We start from the raw sequence: 19,827 nt of genomic DNA on the forward strand, positions 1-19,827 counted from the left end.
CAAGGTACACTGGTTGACCATATAAGATAAGTGTGGTGATTAGATGATGGCCATGTTCTATAGGTCATACGATAAGGAGTTATTGATCTAATCACACATGTGCATACATGGAGATGTATGGCACTGGACAGACCCAAGAATGAAATATCATATGGATTGTATTCTGTGTCATTGATATTTCATTGTGTCTAGAATTCTTTGGTTGAGATATTTATTTTTCTTACATAAGGAATATGTATTGTTGGTACTGTCCAACGCTCTCTTTAACCAGGAGTTATAAAGGAGTTAGGCTAATATGACACTAGTGTTATATCAAACTAAATAACACCACATCTTAAACCCTTAGATCTGCTTTAAGATTCGTACAAAATGAAGTGCTTGAACAGTAAAAGCGGATAGTACGAATCTTAAAGCAAATCTAAGGGTTTAAGATGTGGTGTTATTTAGTTTGATATAACACTAGTGTCATATTAGCCTAACTCGTTATAAAGGCAGTTACTGCAGTGCATATAACTTATGCGGAAGAACGATACGTATCAAGAAACCATTGTCCCTTATATGTTAATATAAGTGATGATATCTCTGGGCCCCTTGATAAAGTTTATATTATGTGCATGCAATATGATTATATGATCATAATTAAACTTCAGGAAATCAAGAAAGAATAATTGGTAAGGATGACACATTCCTACCTTACGATTATTTGGATATCATGTGGCAAGGAATTGACACAACAACATTTTTAATGTTACAGGGATCGTGATTTTGCATTGTGCTTTTTCATCCACGTCATTTGGGTAATCAATATACCATGGCTAGTTGTATCATTGATTTATAGAATTAAGATGTTTAATTCTATTGCCATAATGATGGGATTCCATAGGGTCACACCATATGAAAGATTAAAAGAAAATATATTAATAAAGCATATGTGATATGTATATAATATGTGCTATGTTAATTATAAGAAGTTATAATTAATTTGTACAAATTATATGTTATTAATATATGAACAATTTTATGACATGGAGATGTTATAAAATAATCCTAGTAATATTTAAAGTATGTGTGACATATTTTAAATAGCTTTTGACACATGAGAGATGCATATAAATTAACATGGAATATTAATTTATATGTTGGCCTCTTTTAATGTATGGGATTGTGGACTTAATTAAATATTAATATGATTAATATGTTTAAGCCCAAAGCCCAAATATATGCTGGGGAGAATTGATTAGTAATGACATGATTTAAGGAATATTTAAATATGTCATTAAATCTAATCAATCTCATTAAAGAGCAAAGAAATTTCTGGACATATTTTTTAAGTAACTTTGAACTGCAATTTGAAAGGGCAAATACTAATCATTCTGGACGCATGACCTATGTAATCTATAGCCCTTGGAGTCTAGAATCCAATGGTGAAGATTTCAAGTCGTTTGGAGTTACCTAGAAAAAGATATAAGGATTTTAGTACTGAAAGGTCAGAAATTCTGTGAAATATAACTTGGCCGAAATTTGCTCTTTTCTCCTATCTTCCAATTTTTCTCATGTGTTGAGATCTAGAAATCCTCTAATAAGTTTTCAGAAATTAAGAAGAGGGTTAAACTAGGATTAAGGTTCTACTTGTTAATCTCTTACTAGCCTTAGAGATACAAGTATTTCTTTAATCTCTCGGTGGATACCTAAGAAGGCTCGTCATTTGAGGGGCTAAAGCACAACCACCATTGAAAGAGGAAGGGAATAAGAAGTTGCTAAGCAAGACAACTCTTCTTGATTTGATTTGGAGATCAAATCCAAGGTATTATGTTATTCCATTCTTGATTAGGTTAATTAAGATTGTTTCTGGCATTTACAATAACTAGATCGTTTGTTTTGAGTCGAATAAAATTTTTGTTTTATTCCTTGCTATCTAAGCATCAAAACTTTCAAGTTTGTGCCAAATCCTCTTTAACATACATTTGAAAGAGGCTTTTGAGAAATTTGAGAACTGTTAAAGGGCTGAATAGTTTTTTGAGAAAATGAAAACAAATTTTTATTTGTTATATTTAGCAAATTATTTATATTATAGGAGGAGATTAAACGTGGTTTATAATTGAAAACATATAATTAGAGACTTAGTCTATTTCATTTTTTTTTTGAAGGTTCTATTTCATTTATTTTTACAAATTAAATATTATGTCAGTTAATTATAAAACAAAAAGGTCTGACAAGCTATATTTTTTCTTCTTTACCTCTTTCTGTATTTTTTCCAAGAAAAATTGTGATATTCTATCAAGTTAGTTTTCTCCAAAAATTTTTTCATTATTTTTCTTCTTTTAGTATCTACTTATATTATTTATTTTGGTATAATTAAATAATATTCACGTGAATAAAAATTAGTTCTACATTTAAAGGCTTTTTTTATTGTACGTTGCTCATTCTAATTTCATGCTTCACACATTTTTCATTTTTATAGTTGACATATTACATTTGTTTTGCCACCATCGTCTTATTGGACCAAATGTTCCCGATTAGGGGTGTCAATAACACCTTTTTATCTGTTTACGTGATCCTTATTGTCTTTTCGTTATCTTACCCTTTATTATATAAGATAATTTTTAAAAATAAAATTATATATGTAGATATATAATTGAGTTAGGCTGGGGTGTTATGGATAGCATAGTGGCCTCTATGCTACGGCTCAATATTCGAGTTTTCAAAATCCAAACGGTCGATCCGAACCGTTCATCTTATTCTCCATATTAATATCTGCTTGGAGACCAAATTTTACATTTTTCTGAATTTTTTTACTATTTATTAAGTATTTTACAAAATCATTGATCCAACGGTGGCTGCCCAAAACAGTAAAACCGTTGGATTAGCGATTTTCAAAGTGGCTTAATAAATAGTAAAAAAATTCAGAAAATTATAAAATTTGGTCTCCAACCAGATATTAATATGGAGAATAAGATGAACGGTTCGGATCGACCGTTTGGATTTTGAAAACTCGAATATTGAGCCGTAGCATAGAGGCCACTATGCTATCCATAGCACCCCAGCCTAATTTGTATAAAGATGATACATAATACAATAAAGTTTTATATTTTATTAAATTTTCATAATACAAATTAGTTGTATTTATTATTTATTTTTTCTTATTTTCTTATTTTGAAAAGTATTTTATTGAAAGCACAAATCAAGATGTTAATGACACTTTTTTTTATCTGTTTACCCGACCCATACTATATTAAAAAAAATGGATAAGGATAAAGATTTTTTTTCCGTTATCATTACGGATACAGATATAAAAATACCTCCACCTGACCTGTACCGTACCCGTTGACACCCCTACCCCAATGAGATGCCAAGTTCAACTCTAATTGTTGGTCAAATATATACTATATTCCTATTTAGCCACACCCCACAGTCTTATCATATTTTAGTTGATGATACTGTATTTTTTTTTTAGTATTCAACTCTATCAATTTTCTTCATTAATTGTAAAATGCATCATCTATTTTCTTGCTAAATTTAGGAAGGATTGATGATGTCTTAGTTATGATTGTCAAATAAGATCTTGAAAATCTGTATTTCTCAGAGGGAATCAGGTTTCAAAACATTGTCATACATCCAATTTGATCGGAGGATTTGTATTTTTAATGCTCTCTTCTTTTCTAATTATTTCTAAAATGTACTTCGATAAAATCCTATAAGAATCTTCTATAGAAAAAATGTTCTTTTCAAGAACTTCATTTATTCTAAAATAAATATTATTTTTTTCGAAATAAAGTCTAAAAATAAGCCTAAATTTAATAACACTGTTAAGATATCACAACCAAATAGTAATACATAAATCAAAGGATTCTTGCAAAAAAAATATATCAAAAATATAAAATCAAAGACAGATTGATTAGGGGTGTCAATGGCACACTTTTACCTGTTTATCCGACCCGTATCGTATCTGAAAATACGGGTAAGTAAGATTTTTTTTTCGTTAACTTATCGGGTATGGATAAGGGTAATAATTTTTTTCCGTTATCTTACCCGTTTTTGTATAAGATAATTTTAAAAAATAAAATTATATATATAGATATATATTTGTATGAAGATGATACACAATACAATAAAGTTTTTTTTATTTTATTAAATTTTGATAATACAAATTAGTTGTATTAATTATTATTATTTTTCTTGTTTTAAAAAATATTTTGTTGAAAACACAAATCAAAATGTCAATACTACTTTTTTATTTGTTTACCCGACCCGTATTGTATTCGAAAAGACGAATAAGAGTAAAGATTTGTTTTCGTTATGATAATGAGTATGGATATGAAATTTCTCCACCCGATCCGTATCGTACCTGTTGACACCACTAAGATTGATTTATCAAAAATCTGAGAGTTCATCTGGCCTTATAGGGGCAAAGACGAAGAGAGATATTGGGCATATTTAATACGGGCCGTGCTTACGGCCCAAAACGACAAGGGAGGCCTTAGATAGATTACGAGATTTGCAGGTGCTCAATAGAGCATTGATCACAAAAAAAATTATGGAAGCTAGCTCCTATCCATCAGATTTATATCATACGGTGTATTATCTTCCTACAGGTTGTTAAGTATCACATTTTAATGTTTTTGCAAAGCATGAACTTTAATCTTTGTATAAAATGAACCAAGTCAAATCTACACTAATTAATAATAATAATAGAATCTACAGTGACACGGAAAGTCGCACTTGTGCAGGGAAAAGCAAACCTTTGGAATTTGCATCTGCAATTCCTATCATCGACGAAATTAATATTATGAGAATTTTTTTATACCCTTAGTTAAAGCTTAGTTTTCTGTTCCAACTTTCGAGTACTAATTTGGAATTTTAGTTGAAATTAAGGATCCGAACGTAAACCTTTTACATTTACATAATTGGGTAGATAATTTAGGTCGATTGAGAAAAAAATTCTTAAATGATTGGGACAATTACATTAAGTAAATTACCTTGGTTTGTCAAGAAATATTGGGTGTATAAAGTTTTGTACATGTTGTTCGTAAAATATTAATCTAACGAAAGACTTCAGTCATTTAGTGCTGAGGCAGTTTATCTGAGATTCGAAACTCTTCAGAAATCAGAGCCTCTTTTTTCGGACTTAGGATTATCAAAAATAAAATAAAAAATTGTACATGCTAAAGAGAGAAAAACTCATCTTGACTAAGTATACATATTTTTTTTATTTTACTGTCGTTATTAATTTGCTTATATTAATTTTTTCAAAATCAGTCACAAAATTACAAATAGAGCTGTGTTTTCGGATAGTCTGATAGGTCCAATGAACACCAAAGCTGTCTGTATCGTATAATTTACGTTGGATATAACAACTCAAATTTAGAGCTGAAAAAATAAAACGTCGGAGTCAGTCTGGTCACAGAACAATATGGTTAACATGACACGCGTGTTTGTTACGTATCGTGACTTGCATGTCTCCAGTAGCGGAGCTACAGTGTCACAGGGTAGGCAGCTGCCTATCCCTGGAATTTTTGTTCTTCTTTTGACTAGGTTATTCGATAGGTCTTGTCTATCTCTGGATTTGATTTTGCCTACCTCTGGATTCAATTCGGAGTACCGATTGTCAGTTCAGATTTCAGAGATGGTTTGTGAGTTGTTTAATCTAATTAGGAAAGAAAGGTATTTTTAAATCTCTGTTCAATTCGGCAATGCACATGCAATTTTACAACCGATTCAATAGGCAGAGATGCAATTTGGTAGGTGGGCAGAGGAGGAAAAAGAATTATGGAGGCGATTCGAATCTGAACCCGTTTAGAAAAAATATCCAAACCCAATTTTTGCCCACCCCTAACTCAAATCCTGGCTACGCCACTGCGTGTCTCATACTATGACTATTCACATGCCATGATTATTTTTATAAAATCTGACACGATACGGCACACAAAAGATATAACCATAACACGGCATTGCACATGGTTATGCTAGTCATATATAATTAAAAATATTAGATCTTAATCAAATGATGAATCTTGAATAAACTAATATAAATTATGATCAAAATGATCAACGCGACTCACGTGAGTCACGTTTGGTCACGGCATGCTTAAGCACAGCGTGACTATTCGTGTGCCGTGACTACTCCTTAATATTTTAGTTACAGTACGATATATGAAAAATTTACTTAGTCACAACACAACACATTACAAGATTCAAATCACGGCTAAGGCATAACACGACACTTTTTTTTCCACTCTACTTAAGTCCTATGTTTCATTACGCGCAGGGGCGGAACTAGATACAAGTAAAGGGGGGTCAGGCACCCCCATAAAATCGGAAGTTGCTTGTTGGGTGGTTATTTTCATATGATTTTTTACATACACATACCGATTGTTTTTTACATATCCATACCGATTGGCACCCCCATACGGTTGTTCTTTCGTCTTTCGGCAGCTCGGCCTCCCAAATTCAAATTCTGGTTCAGGCCCTGATCATGCGCTCTCTTGCTATCCTTGATATATCTGACGGTGGAGATAGAAACCCTAAAATTCACCTTCTAGCCCCGCCTCTCTTTTTCCGATTCTCTCAGCCCCCCCATCTCTATAAAATCCCCCGTTTTCGACATAAACCCTAAACCGAAACTCAATCTCCAACCAGACGGCGAAAGTAAGTCCAAATCGCCGCAGTGCTGTATCGGAATTTCTTTTATTTTCTTTTTTCATGTTTAATTCGCTGTTCAGAGCCTTATCGGATCTGTTAAACTATCGTCTTTTTGTTTCTTCCAGATCTCTCTTTTTCGATTTGAATCTTGAAATATAATTATTAGCTGATCAAATTTTGAGATAATTATTTCTTACGGCAGTCGTAATCCTAGCTGGTTGATTTATTTCTCTTTGTTCATAAATGGCCTTTGATTTAGCTTTCTGATAGAGAAAAATAATTCTAAAAAAAATGATACGCCTCTTCTTTCGGCTACAAGATGAATTGATAAAACACTTGTGTCCTTGTTCTGGAGGCGTATATTAAAGCTCGTGAGGGGTTTTTCATTTCCATAGCTGTTATTGCTCCATAGCTATTGGGCTTCCAGTCTCTCACATAATATATTTTCATTCAAATGAAAAAGAAATCCAGATTAATATATAATAGTTTCATATATTTACGGGTATTACTGTTTTTTAATTCATGCGGTTCTTAAATTTATATCGTAATACGTAAATTTTGTATTTAAGAAAATGAAAAATCCGAAATTACATCTCCTAGGATAAAAAATTATGTTGATGTTTACTATTTAGTAAGGTCGTAATTTGATTTTTTTTACAATTTGTTCCTTCTGTTGCATCCTTTGGTGAAGAGGTAGGAATGGTTGCAGCATTTGAGATGTTGTACTGAGAGACGTCGTGAAGAGATTTTAATATTGATACTATTCCTGGTGTAAATTAATATTGATAATAAGAATGAATTTAGCTGGTAAACAGACATATACTTGATATTAGGTTGCATAAGACCTGTTTAATACCAGAAAACTTTATTTTTATTTTTTGAAAACCTTCGCAGAAAACTTTAGTGATAATATAACTTTTTTTTTCTAGCTAACTGTGCTACCTCCTCTTCCAATACCAGAAAACTTTAGATCATTGAAATTTTGAAGGTGAGCACCAAGCAATGCATGACAACTTCTCATCAAACCTTCGCAGAAAATAAAGTTATCTTACTATTAATTTATCCTTCTCTTCAATGAATATTTTCTTACTATTTAACAGCGATCAATATTCTTTTGCATTGTAATCAATCAATAGCTGAATACTAATATGCAAGTTTAGCTACTGAATTTTTGTTGGTAGGAGCAATAGACTAACAATTGTCTTCTGCTTTGCAAAGTTTTGTTCTGCAAACCAACTGATGCCAAATTGGCTACAAATTTAATTCAGCTCCTAAATCAATTTCTATGAAATCATAGAAAATGAACAAACTCAACAAATTCCTGATTTCATAGATAGTTAAAAAAACCGTTTTTTTTTTCCTTACCACCCTAATTAGTAGTATTTTGATGAGTAGCACAATAATTCTCCCATTCTAAAATAGAGAAATGAGAAATTTAAGTATTTTGATGGAAAAATATACAATTTAGAATATTTCAACGGATATACCGGCGTTTCTTCCAAAAAGAAAAGAAAATATAAAGATATATTATATAATCCCTTGTTTTATAAAGGGAAAATTTCCCCTGTACCCATCTAAAATTTTGAAATAGCCAATTTACCCATCAAAACACCATAATATCCAATATCCCCATACAAAGTTAACATTCTTTCTTCTATCCCCTTTTATTTATTTTACTTTTTATTTAATTATTTAAAAAATTAAATTAACCATTATGCCCTTTCCGTTTAAATGGAGATGTCCAGTATTGTTCTTCTTTCTAATTGACTTCTTCTTCATACGCTATCTTCTAAATTAGTTTCCTCATATTCTACCGATATCTCCTAATCGCAAATCGACAGAAGCGATCTCAGTGCATCCCCTCCTCTGCTGACACCCTCATCTCACGCACCGAATCCATCTCTCTCCCTAACACTTACACCTTCCCAGTAGTGGGAATTCTTTGTTGCTCTACTTTTCTTAATTTTTAATTTTATATGAATCAAAAGTAATTTTCAAAGACTACAGTAAAAAGTTTCCTAGCAATATTATCAAAAGGTCCTTAGACTAGATTGTCTCTTACTCCAGCTTCAATTTAGTCTGAGACATATCATCGATCATCCTTTATGGAGTAAAAAAAAAATAAGATGAAAATCCAACCAAAAGTACCTAGAGTATAATGGAAGGGCCAGAGACTAAATTCGATTTATATACCCGCTATAATCTTATTCCAATGAAACTAGTAGTAACCCAAAACAAAATGCAGAGATTCATCGTCATGTCTTGCTTGATAGCAGAATCAAAGAACTTCAGCGCATTTCTGGTGACCGGTACGACATCACCAGCAACTTACCAGGTGCTTGGTGTATTAGATGTACATATATTAATTTGTCTTGTGAAATTGATCTTTAACTCAAACATAATTAGAATTATGAAATTTTCAGGGGGATGGTGCTTCAAAATCCTTAATAATACTTAATTTGAATTATGGAATTTTACCCATCAAGGGCGATGTCAGGATTGGTAGTTCAAGGTTCTACACAAAGGATACAAGTATACAATAAGGTGGATAAGTGAAAGAGGGTGCCAGTGAAGCCAATCACGCCTTCTCGGAGACCTACTAGTTGTTTGCAACAATATGAACTGTACTGGTACTAATAGAGCTCGCAATCTATCTCAAAAAAAAAAAAATTCAAAAGAATCAGCTAGTTGGAACTAAGTGAATGTTTGATATGAGAATAAAAATCACGACTAGATCACCAAGTATGCATTTGAGCATCACTTGAATGAGAAATTCCTCATTTTCTCATTTCACTCGTAAATCAAGCAAAAGAAGGAGATAAGTCACCGGGTATGCATTTGACCATCACTGAAATGAAAAATTTCTTATTTTCTAATTTCACTCTTAAATCAAGGAAAAGAAATAGATAAGTCACCGGGCCTTTCATCGTTTCAGCTAAATCGTCAAAATCATATTTTCTAGCACATGAAGGAAATTATGATAGACGGGAGGAAATATTACACGGCAAGATGAAGCGTCTTTAATTATTTTTGTTCTTCAATTTACCTGTAAATTCAATCCAGTTTGAACATTAATGGACATGTTCACTTAAATCAGAGGGGCATAATGGTCAATTTAATTTTTAAAATAATTAAATAAAAAGTAAAATAAATAAAAGGGGATAGAAGAAAAAATGTTAAATTTATATGGGGATATTGGATATTATGGTGTTTTGATGGGTAAATTGGCTATTTCAAAATTTTAGATGGGCATAGGGGAAATTTTCCCTTTTATAAAATAATTGGCTTGGTGAAGGTCAGCATTTTTTCAAATTGCATTGCTGGTCGAATCTACTAGTATTATTCGAACTGCCAGAGACGAGCTCTGGGCTGTTTCATTATTGATTTTTCTTTTATATTTATTTCTCAAACTAAGAATGTATTAAATTCATTGAGCGCGGTTACATAAATAATTACAGAAGAGAGAATGAGATCTATTACGCGTATGGACTACGGGTGGAAAAAAAAAGCTCTTGGCTTGTGATTCGATCGTGATTTGTATCTGGTTCATCGTTAATAGCTCATTTGTTACTGGACTGACTTGCTAATGAGCTAGCTCGTTATTAGTTCGGTCTGAATTAACGAGTTCAAGCTGAAGTCTAGCTTGTTCACTAGCTAGCTCGGCTAGACATCAATTTGTCCAGCTCTATTCAACTCGATCCAAAAAGTTTGTAGCATTTATTTTCTTCTTTTAACAAGATTCAAAAAGTTTGTAGAATTAGGTCAGTCCAGCACGTGATGATTTCAAGCTGAGATTTCAGCTCAGATCTTTAAAGTCAGCTCGCTCATAACTCAGTCGAGCCAACTCGTGACGAGTTCAAACTGAGCCCAGCTCGTGACAAATTCAATCTGAGTCTAGTTCGTGACAAGTTCAAGTTAGACCCAACTCGTGACGAGCTTGTTCGTTGTCATCACTAGTACTACTTGACACACTACAAATTTATTATTCATTCCACCGAATTTGCTATTCTTATGCCTGCTTTATTTACGAATATGAGCTCTTTAATAGAACCCACATGCTTAATCCTCATTTCCTAAATTTGTGTTATGGAACGAGTCCAAAAATAAATAAATAAATAATAACTAAAGAAAAAAAAAAGGTGTTCACAGCTGAGCTGATCGGTGTGTACTGGCGAAAGAAATGCTGTTGATTAGTTTGAGCAGTTGGATCAAGCAATATTTTCCTATTTACTAGCTGTTTTGTGTTTTGCAGCTGTCTGACCTTAATTCATATCATCTGAGATAACAAAATCTTGAGTTTGAATCTGGTCTGTTCGTTATATATATACTAGCACAAATTTTAAAGAAGCTATGTGCATTACCAGTTTGTGCCGGATTGATTCAGACTCTGATCGGACGATCCGGAATAATACTCAAAATATAAAAAATCAATTCCGATTCTTTTACAATGTTTAGATCAATTCGAGCAAAATGAAAATTCGACGCCCAATTTTACTTCATTTTAGAAAGTTTAACTATAAAAAAATGCAAATTCTTATATATAAAAAATTAAATCGAATCCAAACCGTCGTAAAACTTATTGGGCGAATGCATACTATTGAGAAACTTCGAAATTACTTATTTTTGTCTCTAAAATTTATTATATTATATTTATCTTTCTAAACTTCAAAACTCACAAATTTATATAATTTAATGCATTTTCTATTAAAACTCATTTAAAACTTTTAAGGTGTCCATTTATCTTTGATTAAAAAAGAATATTCAGTCTTAAAATTAATCAGTTATAAAAGCAAATGATTCATTTTCTATCTATAACGCACACCCAAGTTAACACCTAAATGTCACTTGGGTGTACATAACAAATAGCAAAATGAACTGTATGCCGTCAAAAACTAATTGATTAACAAATAGCAAAATAAACTATATGCCGTCAAAAACTAATTAATTAGAAAACTATGTTTCTCTTATACAATATATATATATATATATGAGGAGGGTTCCGCTGCTCCAATAATTTGTGATCCAAAAATAAGCCAAAATCTCAAACGCACATCTTATTCAGATCAACCATTCAAATTGACTCTACCTCCGACGTTTTGTTGCCAAAATAATGCGCCTCAATCCTCTACAGTAAACAAAATTAGTGGTCTCTTCAGTATTCCCAAGAAAATTGTTGCCATGGCTTCCTGCCGAGATGCTCTTCCTCCTTCCAGCAATGTCCTCTCTTTATCTTGCGATGCCTTTCTTCTCCCCGCTTTATCGTTTCTCCTTTCCGTGATGAAGAAAGCAAACACACGGTGGTCTTGCCACTTCTCCCTCAGCCCGACTCTCTAGCAAACAAGCCCAAGCTTCATCACCGGCCATGGCTCCAAGCTTCGTCGAACCTGCTTCTCCGCCAACTTCATTCCCTGATTCTGATATAATATATTTTCTTAAATTTATGTCAAATTTTGCAAAGAGAACTGAAATTAGTATATAGTGTTAAATTTCTTTAAAATTGTTATAAATTTCTCTAAAAATCCTGAATGGATCTGTGTGGAGATGTATAGACCTTATAATATTACCTTCTTTAAGAATTTTAGAGATGAAGACCTGCTATCAAATATTTTGAATAAAAGAAAAAGAAAAAAAAAACTTTCCTTCATTTTTTTTCTCAAGCTTGCTCTAGGAGGAATTAATCAGAATAACCTGAGACATTGTTCTTTATTCAAGATAAACCTTAGACTTCAATACATCTTTCAATTTTTTTTTTAAATTTGGTACTCGTTTTGTAAAATATTTCAGTTTCTTTAAATATGCAAAGAATAATGAAAAAAATTCAACATTATGAAGGCTCTGTTGATCTAACAAACTTTTTTTTTAATACTCAAATTTTAGATTATGCATTTTTGTTCATTCGGTTTATGCTTCTTTTGTTTATTTTAATATTGTAATAAATCTATGTGTTTTTCTGGATCATGGGTTGAATGAAAATGACATTATGTGCTTTCCTGGATCTTATAATAATTGTTCTTTGCTCGATCTCAAGAAATATGGGGATTACAGTCGAACAAGTGGATACAGATGTAATAACATCATGGAGCAAGTCTTGGAGATGCTTGAGTGGCAGGGGCAAAAAGTTCCTACAATGGGGTTCAGTTTACTTCATTAGTACCTGCTGGCAAATTTGGTTGCAGAGAAATAACATAATTTTCAGAGGTAAGGTGCTTCCCCCAAAGGTCACTGCTTCGTAGGCAATAGAAATAGGGAGATTGTGATTTTTTAATTGCTACTAAGTGCCAAGTGATTAGTGATTACTGTAAAATTGTAAATAGTAGGAAGTGTGAGGGGTGATGTGTAAAACAGCTATGTTGTATGTATAAAGCAAAGAAGTCCCCTTACATTCTGGGGAGTGAATGTAATTACATCTTTTCAATTCAATAAATTTTGGCTGCCTCTGCCTTTCATAAAAAAAAATGTTCTTTGATTGGAGATTGGAGATTTTTTTTATTTGTTTTAGAGAAAAAATAGACTGCACTTGGAAACCTAGATCAAGGACTCTCAATAGTTCAGTATTCAAGTACAACACTAGAGAATAATTATCCTCAATCAAGCAATGGTAACATGTACTTATTTTACTACATATCAAAAAGTGAATTCATTCTCCAATCTTCTAGCTAGTTATGAGCATTTTTCTGATGCATTTGGTTATCATACAACAGTTGTTGCTTAATTGAATAATTATTCCATATTTACCACTTTGAAATATCATATGTATTAAGTAGAATTTTGACATACATATGCACAATAACAAATTTACACAATTGACCCAACATCTCTTTTATATTACATAACATTAACATATACAAAAATGAGAAAAATGACTTCAAGCAAGAAAAGTAAAAAAGATAGAACTAAGATTTCGGAACAAAATATTTTCATCAATCACTCGATATGACAAGATTTCATTAATCTTGAAGGGTACAACATTACAAGATTTCATAACTACAAGCATTCATATCCAATTTATCCTAAATATTACAAAAGATGTTGATTTTGTTCCTTTCCCTTGATTTCTTCTCTATGGTTCAGTCTAAACTCTAAATAATAGGAGCAGCTTTGCCAAATATCTTTGCACTCTTCATGCCTTTCGCCTAAAAAACATAATCAGACAATTAAATTCTTTTTACTTTGTGTAAGAAGCATGAATTTGTAGAAATAAAAGCTAGTCTTATATACACCTTTTGCAATTTTGCATAAGTTGACATTGAATTAGTTGAATTAAGAACCGAATTAAACAATCAAGTGCTAATTTAGGATCATTAGGGAAAATTAAATAAAGACATATGCACTTTTATTAACTCTGTATAAGAAAGCATGATTTCCTATAAACAAGATCAAATTAAACCCGTATACACTTTTGCATAAGCTAAGATTCAATTAATTGAATTAAGAATCAAATTAAATAACCAGGTGCTAATTTAGGCTCATTAGGACAATTTGAGGCATACTCAGAAATATAAAATTTGCCTAATGACTGAAATTTTAGGACAACCAGGTGCTAATTCATCTAATTTCATTGTAATTTCTTTGATAGAAAATTCCACATCAATGAGCCTAATGACTGAAATTTTAGAGCGGGATCCATAATCAGCTCTTAATAACTACCATTACAATTGTCAGTGTGATGGTACCGGTGCAAAATGGTACCAGTACAATACAAACAGATGACATCAAAACTTATAAAAAAAATAATGGAACTCTCACCTGACTCTAAACGATTATTTTTCTTCTTCGTACTTTTTTTCCTTCAACAGTTGAAATCACTTTCTCGCATTTCATCTTCTCAAGCGATGCGGCCGTTCAGAAAAGCGAAATGAGGGAAAGCGAGAGTGAGATGAGTTGAGAGATGGCTAAGCGGCTCGATGGCTCGACGGCTCAAAAGAAGCGAGTGAGAATGATCAGTAGATTTTGCAGAGATCACCATGGATGAGAGAAAACTAATAGGTAAAGAGGGGAACTGGAGGGGTAAGAGTAGAACTGGACGAAATATTTTTTTCGCTGATTAGTTGTTAGATCTAGTATAAATTTTGATGCAAAATGTGCAATTGAGATTTTAGCTTATTTTTTAATCACAAATTATTGGAGCAGCGGAACCCTCCTCAATATATATATATATATATATAGAGAGAGAGAGAGAGAGATGGGCTATGGTGCATTGCAATGCATGGAGGGGTTTGTGCATTGGACCATAAATCTAAAATTCAAAATCCAAATGGCCGATCCAAACCGTTCATCTTGTTCTCCATATTAATATGTGCTTGGAGACCAAATTTTACATTTTTCTGAATTTTTTTACTATTTATTAAGTATTTTACAAAATTGTTGATCCAACGGTGGCTGCTGATTTTACTGTTTTGTTAAGCCACCGTTGGATCAACAATTCTGTAAAATACTTAATAAATAGTAAAAAAATTCATAAAAATGTAAAATTTGGTCTCCAAGCACATATTAATATGGAGAACAAGATGAACGGTTTGGATCGGCCATTTGGATTTTGAATTTTAGATTTATGGTCCAATGCACAAACTCCTCCATGCATTGCAATGCACCATAGCCCATCTCTCTCTCTCTCTCTCTATATATATATATTTTTTTTTTAATTTTAATAAATATAAGACGAATTTCAATAGTAAATACAATAAACTGGATAAATCTGTAAATTAAAAAAAAAATACAAGTGTAATAAATATACAATATTATGAATTTTAGAGGAGAAATTATGTAATTACGCAACAATAATATACATGAAATCCTCCGAAACTTAGACGCGGTTTGACAATTATAACCTCGCTAAGTTAGTCCGTGCGCACGTCCTTTTAACTTGCAAAATTCTTCGCCATTTTTAAAATTCCCAAAATCCCAACGGCATCCCGCATCCAACCTTGATTACAGCGAATTTGGATCCACGTCCCTTCTCTCTTCTCTTTCTCTCTTCACCCACCTCTCTCTTTACCTAAAGATAGAATTTGCCTCTTTCCTCCTCCCCCTCCCCCTTTCATGCGCAATCTCCCCCCTCCATTAAGCGGGGTTTGAATCCTCCGATCCAACCATGTGCTAACCTAAAGCTTAATTATTTGTTTAAAAAAAAAAGAAAAAGAATGAGATGAATTATTTAGAAATTTTAGGCTTTGTATTGGAGAAATTTTGATGACTTATTTGGGGGCTGATAGGAGGGGAAGAGGAGAAAAATGAATTGTTTCCCTTGCTTCACTTCAAGTGAGAAGAGGGCCAAAAGAAATGCTGCTGCCAACGCCGGCACAAATACTAAAGAACTCTCACCGACAGTCGCCCCGGCCCCACCTTCTCCTCCAGGGCCCACAAGAAGCCCTGGTTACGATTCAAGACCAGGTGAAATTGAGCTGCTTTTTTTTATTTTTAGTTCATGTATTTTAATTTTTATTGGATGTTTAGAGGAGATGAAAAAAGAGAATTTTATAATATTTTCTTTATTTGTTTATGGCAATCATAGTTTAAGTTAATTGTGTTTCTGAAATCTTAAGGCGTGAGTCAAATCATCTTGTTCTTTCTCTGTAATTATAATCAATTTCCCCCTTATGATGTTATTGAATGAGCACAAATTATGATAAATTTTTGCTTGGTTATTTGGTGAGAATGTTCTATGCAATATAATATTAGATTTGAAATAATGATAATAATACCAGCCGAAAAAGAAGTGACCTCGAGATACTAATAGTTTTTAATTGATAAATTTTGTGCAGTGAACCGCGTAGAAAATAGTTCGCTCCAGGTGCCAGATACACCCAACAATGGCAACATTGCCGCACAAACATTCACATTTCGTGAACTTGCAGCCGCCACGAAAAATTTCAGACCAGATTGCCTTATTGGAGAAGGAGGTTTTGGTAGAGTTTACAAGGGTACCCTTGAAAAGTCTGGCCAGGTAAGAAAAAAAAAAAAAAAAACTGTTTTTCGTTTTTTTTTTTCTTTTTCTCAATAGGCTAGCAAATGTAAAAATCTTGTACCGCAGCCGTAGAAATCACTGAGGGAGCTTGATCGCCTACTAATACAAATTAGTTGATGGGAGCATTTCATTTTTTATTTCGAAATTTTAATCTTGTACTGCATTACTAGCATGCACATCATTATTTGATAATATTATTTACTTGTTGGCTCACTGCTTATTCAAAAAGGTCTAAGTAACTTTAATATTATCGTTATAGGTTGATAATATTGTTTTGTTATAGGTTGTAGCAGTGAAACAATTGGACAGGAACGGGTTGCAAGGAAACAGAGAATTTTTGGTTGAGGTTTTGATGCTGAGCCTTCTTCACCATGCAAATCTGGTAAATTTAGTCGGATATTGTGCAGACGGCGATCAGAGACTTTTAGTCTATGAGTACATGCCCTCCGGTTCCGTGGAAGACCATCTATTTGGTATATACCTTTTCTATATAGCCAGGAATATATTTTAGATAAAAAAAAATATAGAAGATATATAAACCATATAAAATGTAACACTATTCATTTTCAAATTTTTTTTTTTTTATTTATGCATGATTGTCTATATACTTTAGAGTAAAATGCTATGGGTACCGTAAAATTGACCTTCATTGACCTCCATACGCATCATGAAAATTTTATACGATTGACGCCCATAACTTGAAAGTTTGGCTCTGTACGTACATATGGGTTCTGTAGATGATCATTTGTTTTGATTTTAAGAAAAAAAAAATGTATAAAAATATTTATTATTTAGGAATGCAAAATTCATTTGACGTATGAATTTATGCCCCTGGCAGATATAACAGAGGAGCAGCAGCCACTAGACTGGTTTACACGAATGCGAATAGCTTACGGTGCAGCACAAGGCCTCGAGTACCTACATGAAAAGGCTAATCCTCCTGTGATATACCGCGACCTAAAATCATCAAATATTCTCCTAGACGAGAATTTCAACCCCAAATTATCAGATTTTGGTTTAGCAAAGCTTGGACCAATGGGAGAAAAGACGCATGTATCTTCACGAGTCATGGGTACTTACGGATATTGTGCACCAGAGTACGCAAGGACGGGACATTTGACGGTTAAATCAGATGTGTACACTTTTGGTGTGGTTCTACTCGAGTTGATTTCTGGGAGGAGAGCTATTGACACTGCGAAGCCGACAAACGAGCAAAATCTTGTTACCTGGGTAAGTATGAGTTGGTTGATTTTTCATACACATTCTCCTTGGAACAATTATCATTTTTGTTACCTGGGTAAGTATATATATATATAGGTTTGTTGATTTTTCTTACAAATTCTCCTTGGAACACTATCATTATCATATTTTCCACCGTTTGGTATGGTACTTTTTTTTTTTAAATTTGGATAGTTTCATGGAGTTATCCAGGGCATGATGTTTCTTTTCTTTTTCTTGCTGGGGCTTTTTTTGCTTCATGTTTTTTTTTCTCTTTCTTGGTATTCAATTGGTACCTTTAATGGTATAGACTAGCTATCTGTCTGTCATGCATTTTAGTTTCATGTTGTAAACTTACCGTAATTTCCATCTCGCTCCGATGAATTAATTACAAGTAGTAATTTTTGTACTGAAAAAGTAATTTATTGATCTACTATATATCTTTGTTTGTACACAGGCAATGCCGATGTTTAGAGATCAAAAACGGTATCCAGATCTAATAGACCCCTTGATAGAAGATGATTACCCCTCAAAAGCTCTCAACCAAGCAGTTGCAGTGGCTGCAATGTGTCTCCAAGAAGAAGCCACTGTTCGACCCCTCATGGCTGACGTCGTTATGGCCCTTAGCTTTCTCACAGCACCGGCTAATGAAACCCCCTCCCCTGCATCAAGCATTGTGCCACCATTGCCCGATCAAATGAGCATAGCGGAAGGTGATTCAATGGATTGGGGCTCTTCGACTTCAAACCAATAAGGGGTTAATTTGGAGATCAATAACAGGGACCCCTCAAAGTACCCAATGTGCTCTTCATCTGTCAGATTTGTGGTGTAACTGGGACTGGGTAGAGCTTGCTTAAATGAAATCCTCTCTCTTTTTGGGTTAGTTCTTCTAAATTGGGGTTATTTGATTGATACTTTGTAATGAAGACTGAAATCAAGCATTAGTAGTGTGAGATATAAGGTATGTCAATTTTTCTAAAAAAAATTAAGAGGCAAATTTTTTTTCTTTTCTTCTTGCGGATTTATATTGTTTGAATGTGCAGAATTTGACTACATAAGAAACAACTAAATTTGTTGTGTCAACAATTATTTACATTAGGCCATCTACATGAAAACAAATGGCAAAAGGAAAAATACATAAATATAGTTTAACAAAGATATATACTAAGGTCTAATAAAATTCTCTTCTTGTGTAATATAATAACTTATATTTTGTCTCTTCTAATTCATTCAACTTCTTAATTATTCTAATATAGTCACTTTACATTTAAAAAAAAAAAAAGATATCACGGTCCGTGTCTACAAAAGAAAATAAATACTCTTGTCAGCATATCTGTGTGAATTATATGAATATTTATTAGAAATAAAGAAAAACTATAGTACAAGTATAGATACAAACATCATTGGAACAGATATAGATATGATATTTAAAAATTCTATCAGCTCATCTAGTTTCTTTTTTCTTTCCTTTTTTATTGAAAACAGTATGATGGGTGGCGAGCCATATGCAATGAATGGGATCAATTAACTCTATTTATTTTAAAATTTTCATAATTTTGCTATATCTTTTAGAGAAAATAATACAGAAAAATATTATGGATAATATAAATTAATCCCTGTATTTTGGATAACTCAAAAATATTATGGATAACTCAAAAATCTATCTCTGCTAGAGGTGAAAACGGTATGGAAAATATCTGATCCGTATTTGATTCGCATTTGAAAAGGTAGACGTGGATATCTAAATATTAGTGTAGATAAGGATACTGATATGATTTGACGTTTCAATTACCCGTATCTAAATAGTAGATATATAACATATATTTTAGTATATATTATACATAAATTATAAAAAAAATATATTATTCACCATTATAATTAGATAAATATTATGAACTTTAGTATTTTTTTAATATTTTTAATATTATTTTAATAAATATATGATTCGATCCATATCCGTATCTGTATCCGAAAAAAAATATGAATGCAGTTTTACCACTATCTGC

General features: G+C 32.5%; 1 protein-coding gene across 1 annotated transcript; it reads left to right on the forward strand.

Annotated features, from left to right (window-relative positions):
• The first annotated feature begins 15,525 nt into the window (after positions 1–15,525).
• LOC144574238 (putative serine/threonine-protein kinase PBL25) lies at positions 15,526–18,891 on the forward strand. The gene is made up of 5 exons (XM_078324153.1): positions 15,526–16,029; positions 16,401–16,582; positions 16,887–17,076; positions 17,442–17,833; positions 18,279–18,891. Exons 1-5 carry the CDS (start codon positions 15,870–15,872, stop codon positions 18,573–18,575), a joined length of 1,221 nt encoding a protein of 406 aa, XP_078180279.1. The 5' UTR covers positions 15,526–15,869; the 3' UTR covers positions 18,576–18,891.
• Positions 18,892–19,827: the final 936 nt, after the last annotated feature.

This window comes from Carex rostrata, chromosome 2 (genome assembly GCF_964058835.1).
Source record: "Carex rostrata chromosome 2, lpCarRost1.2, whole genome shotgun sequence".
Lineage (NCBI taxonomy): Eukaryota > Viridiplantae > Streptophyta > Magnoliopsida > Poales > Cyperaceae > Carex > Carex rostrata.

What these genes read in the sequence shown, in the direction of transcription:
- LOC144574238 (XM_078324153.1), top strand. Translation starts at nt 15,870, where the DNA reads ATGAATTGTTTCCCTTGCTTCACTTCAAGTGAGAAGAGGGCCAAAAGA. An exon ending in TGGTTACGATTCAAGACCAG is followed by an intron (nt 16,030 to 16,400) that starts GTGAAATTGAGC and finishes AATTTTGTGCAG; the next exon opens with TGAACCGCGTAGAAAATAGT. An exon ending in CGTGGAAGACCATCTATTTG is followed by an intron (nt 17,077 to 17,441) that starts GTATATACCTTT and finishes TGCCCCTGGCAG; the next exon opens with ATATAACAGAGGAGCAGCAG.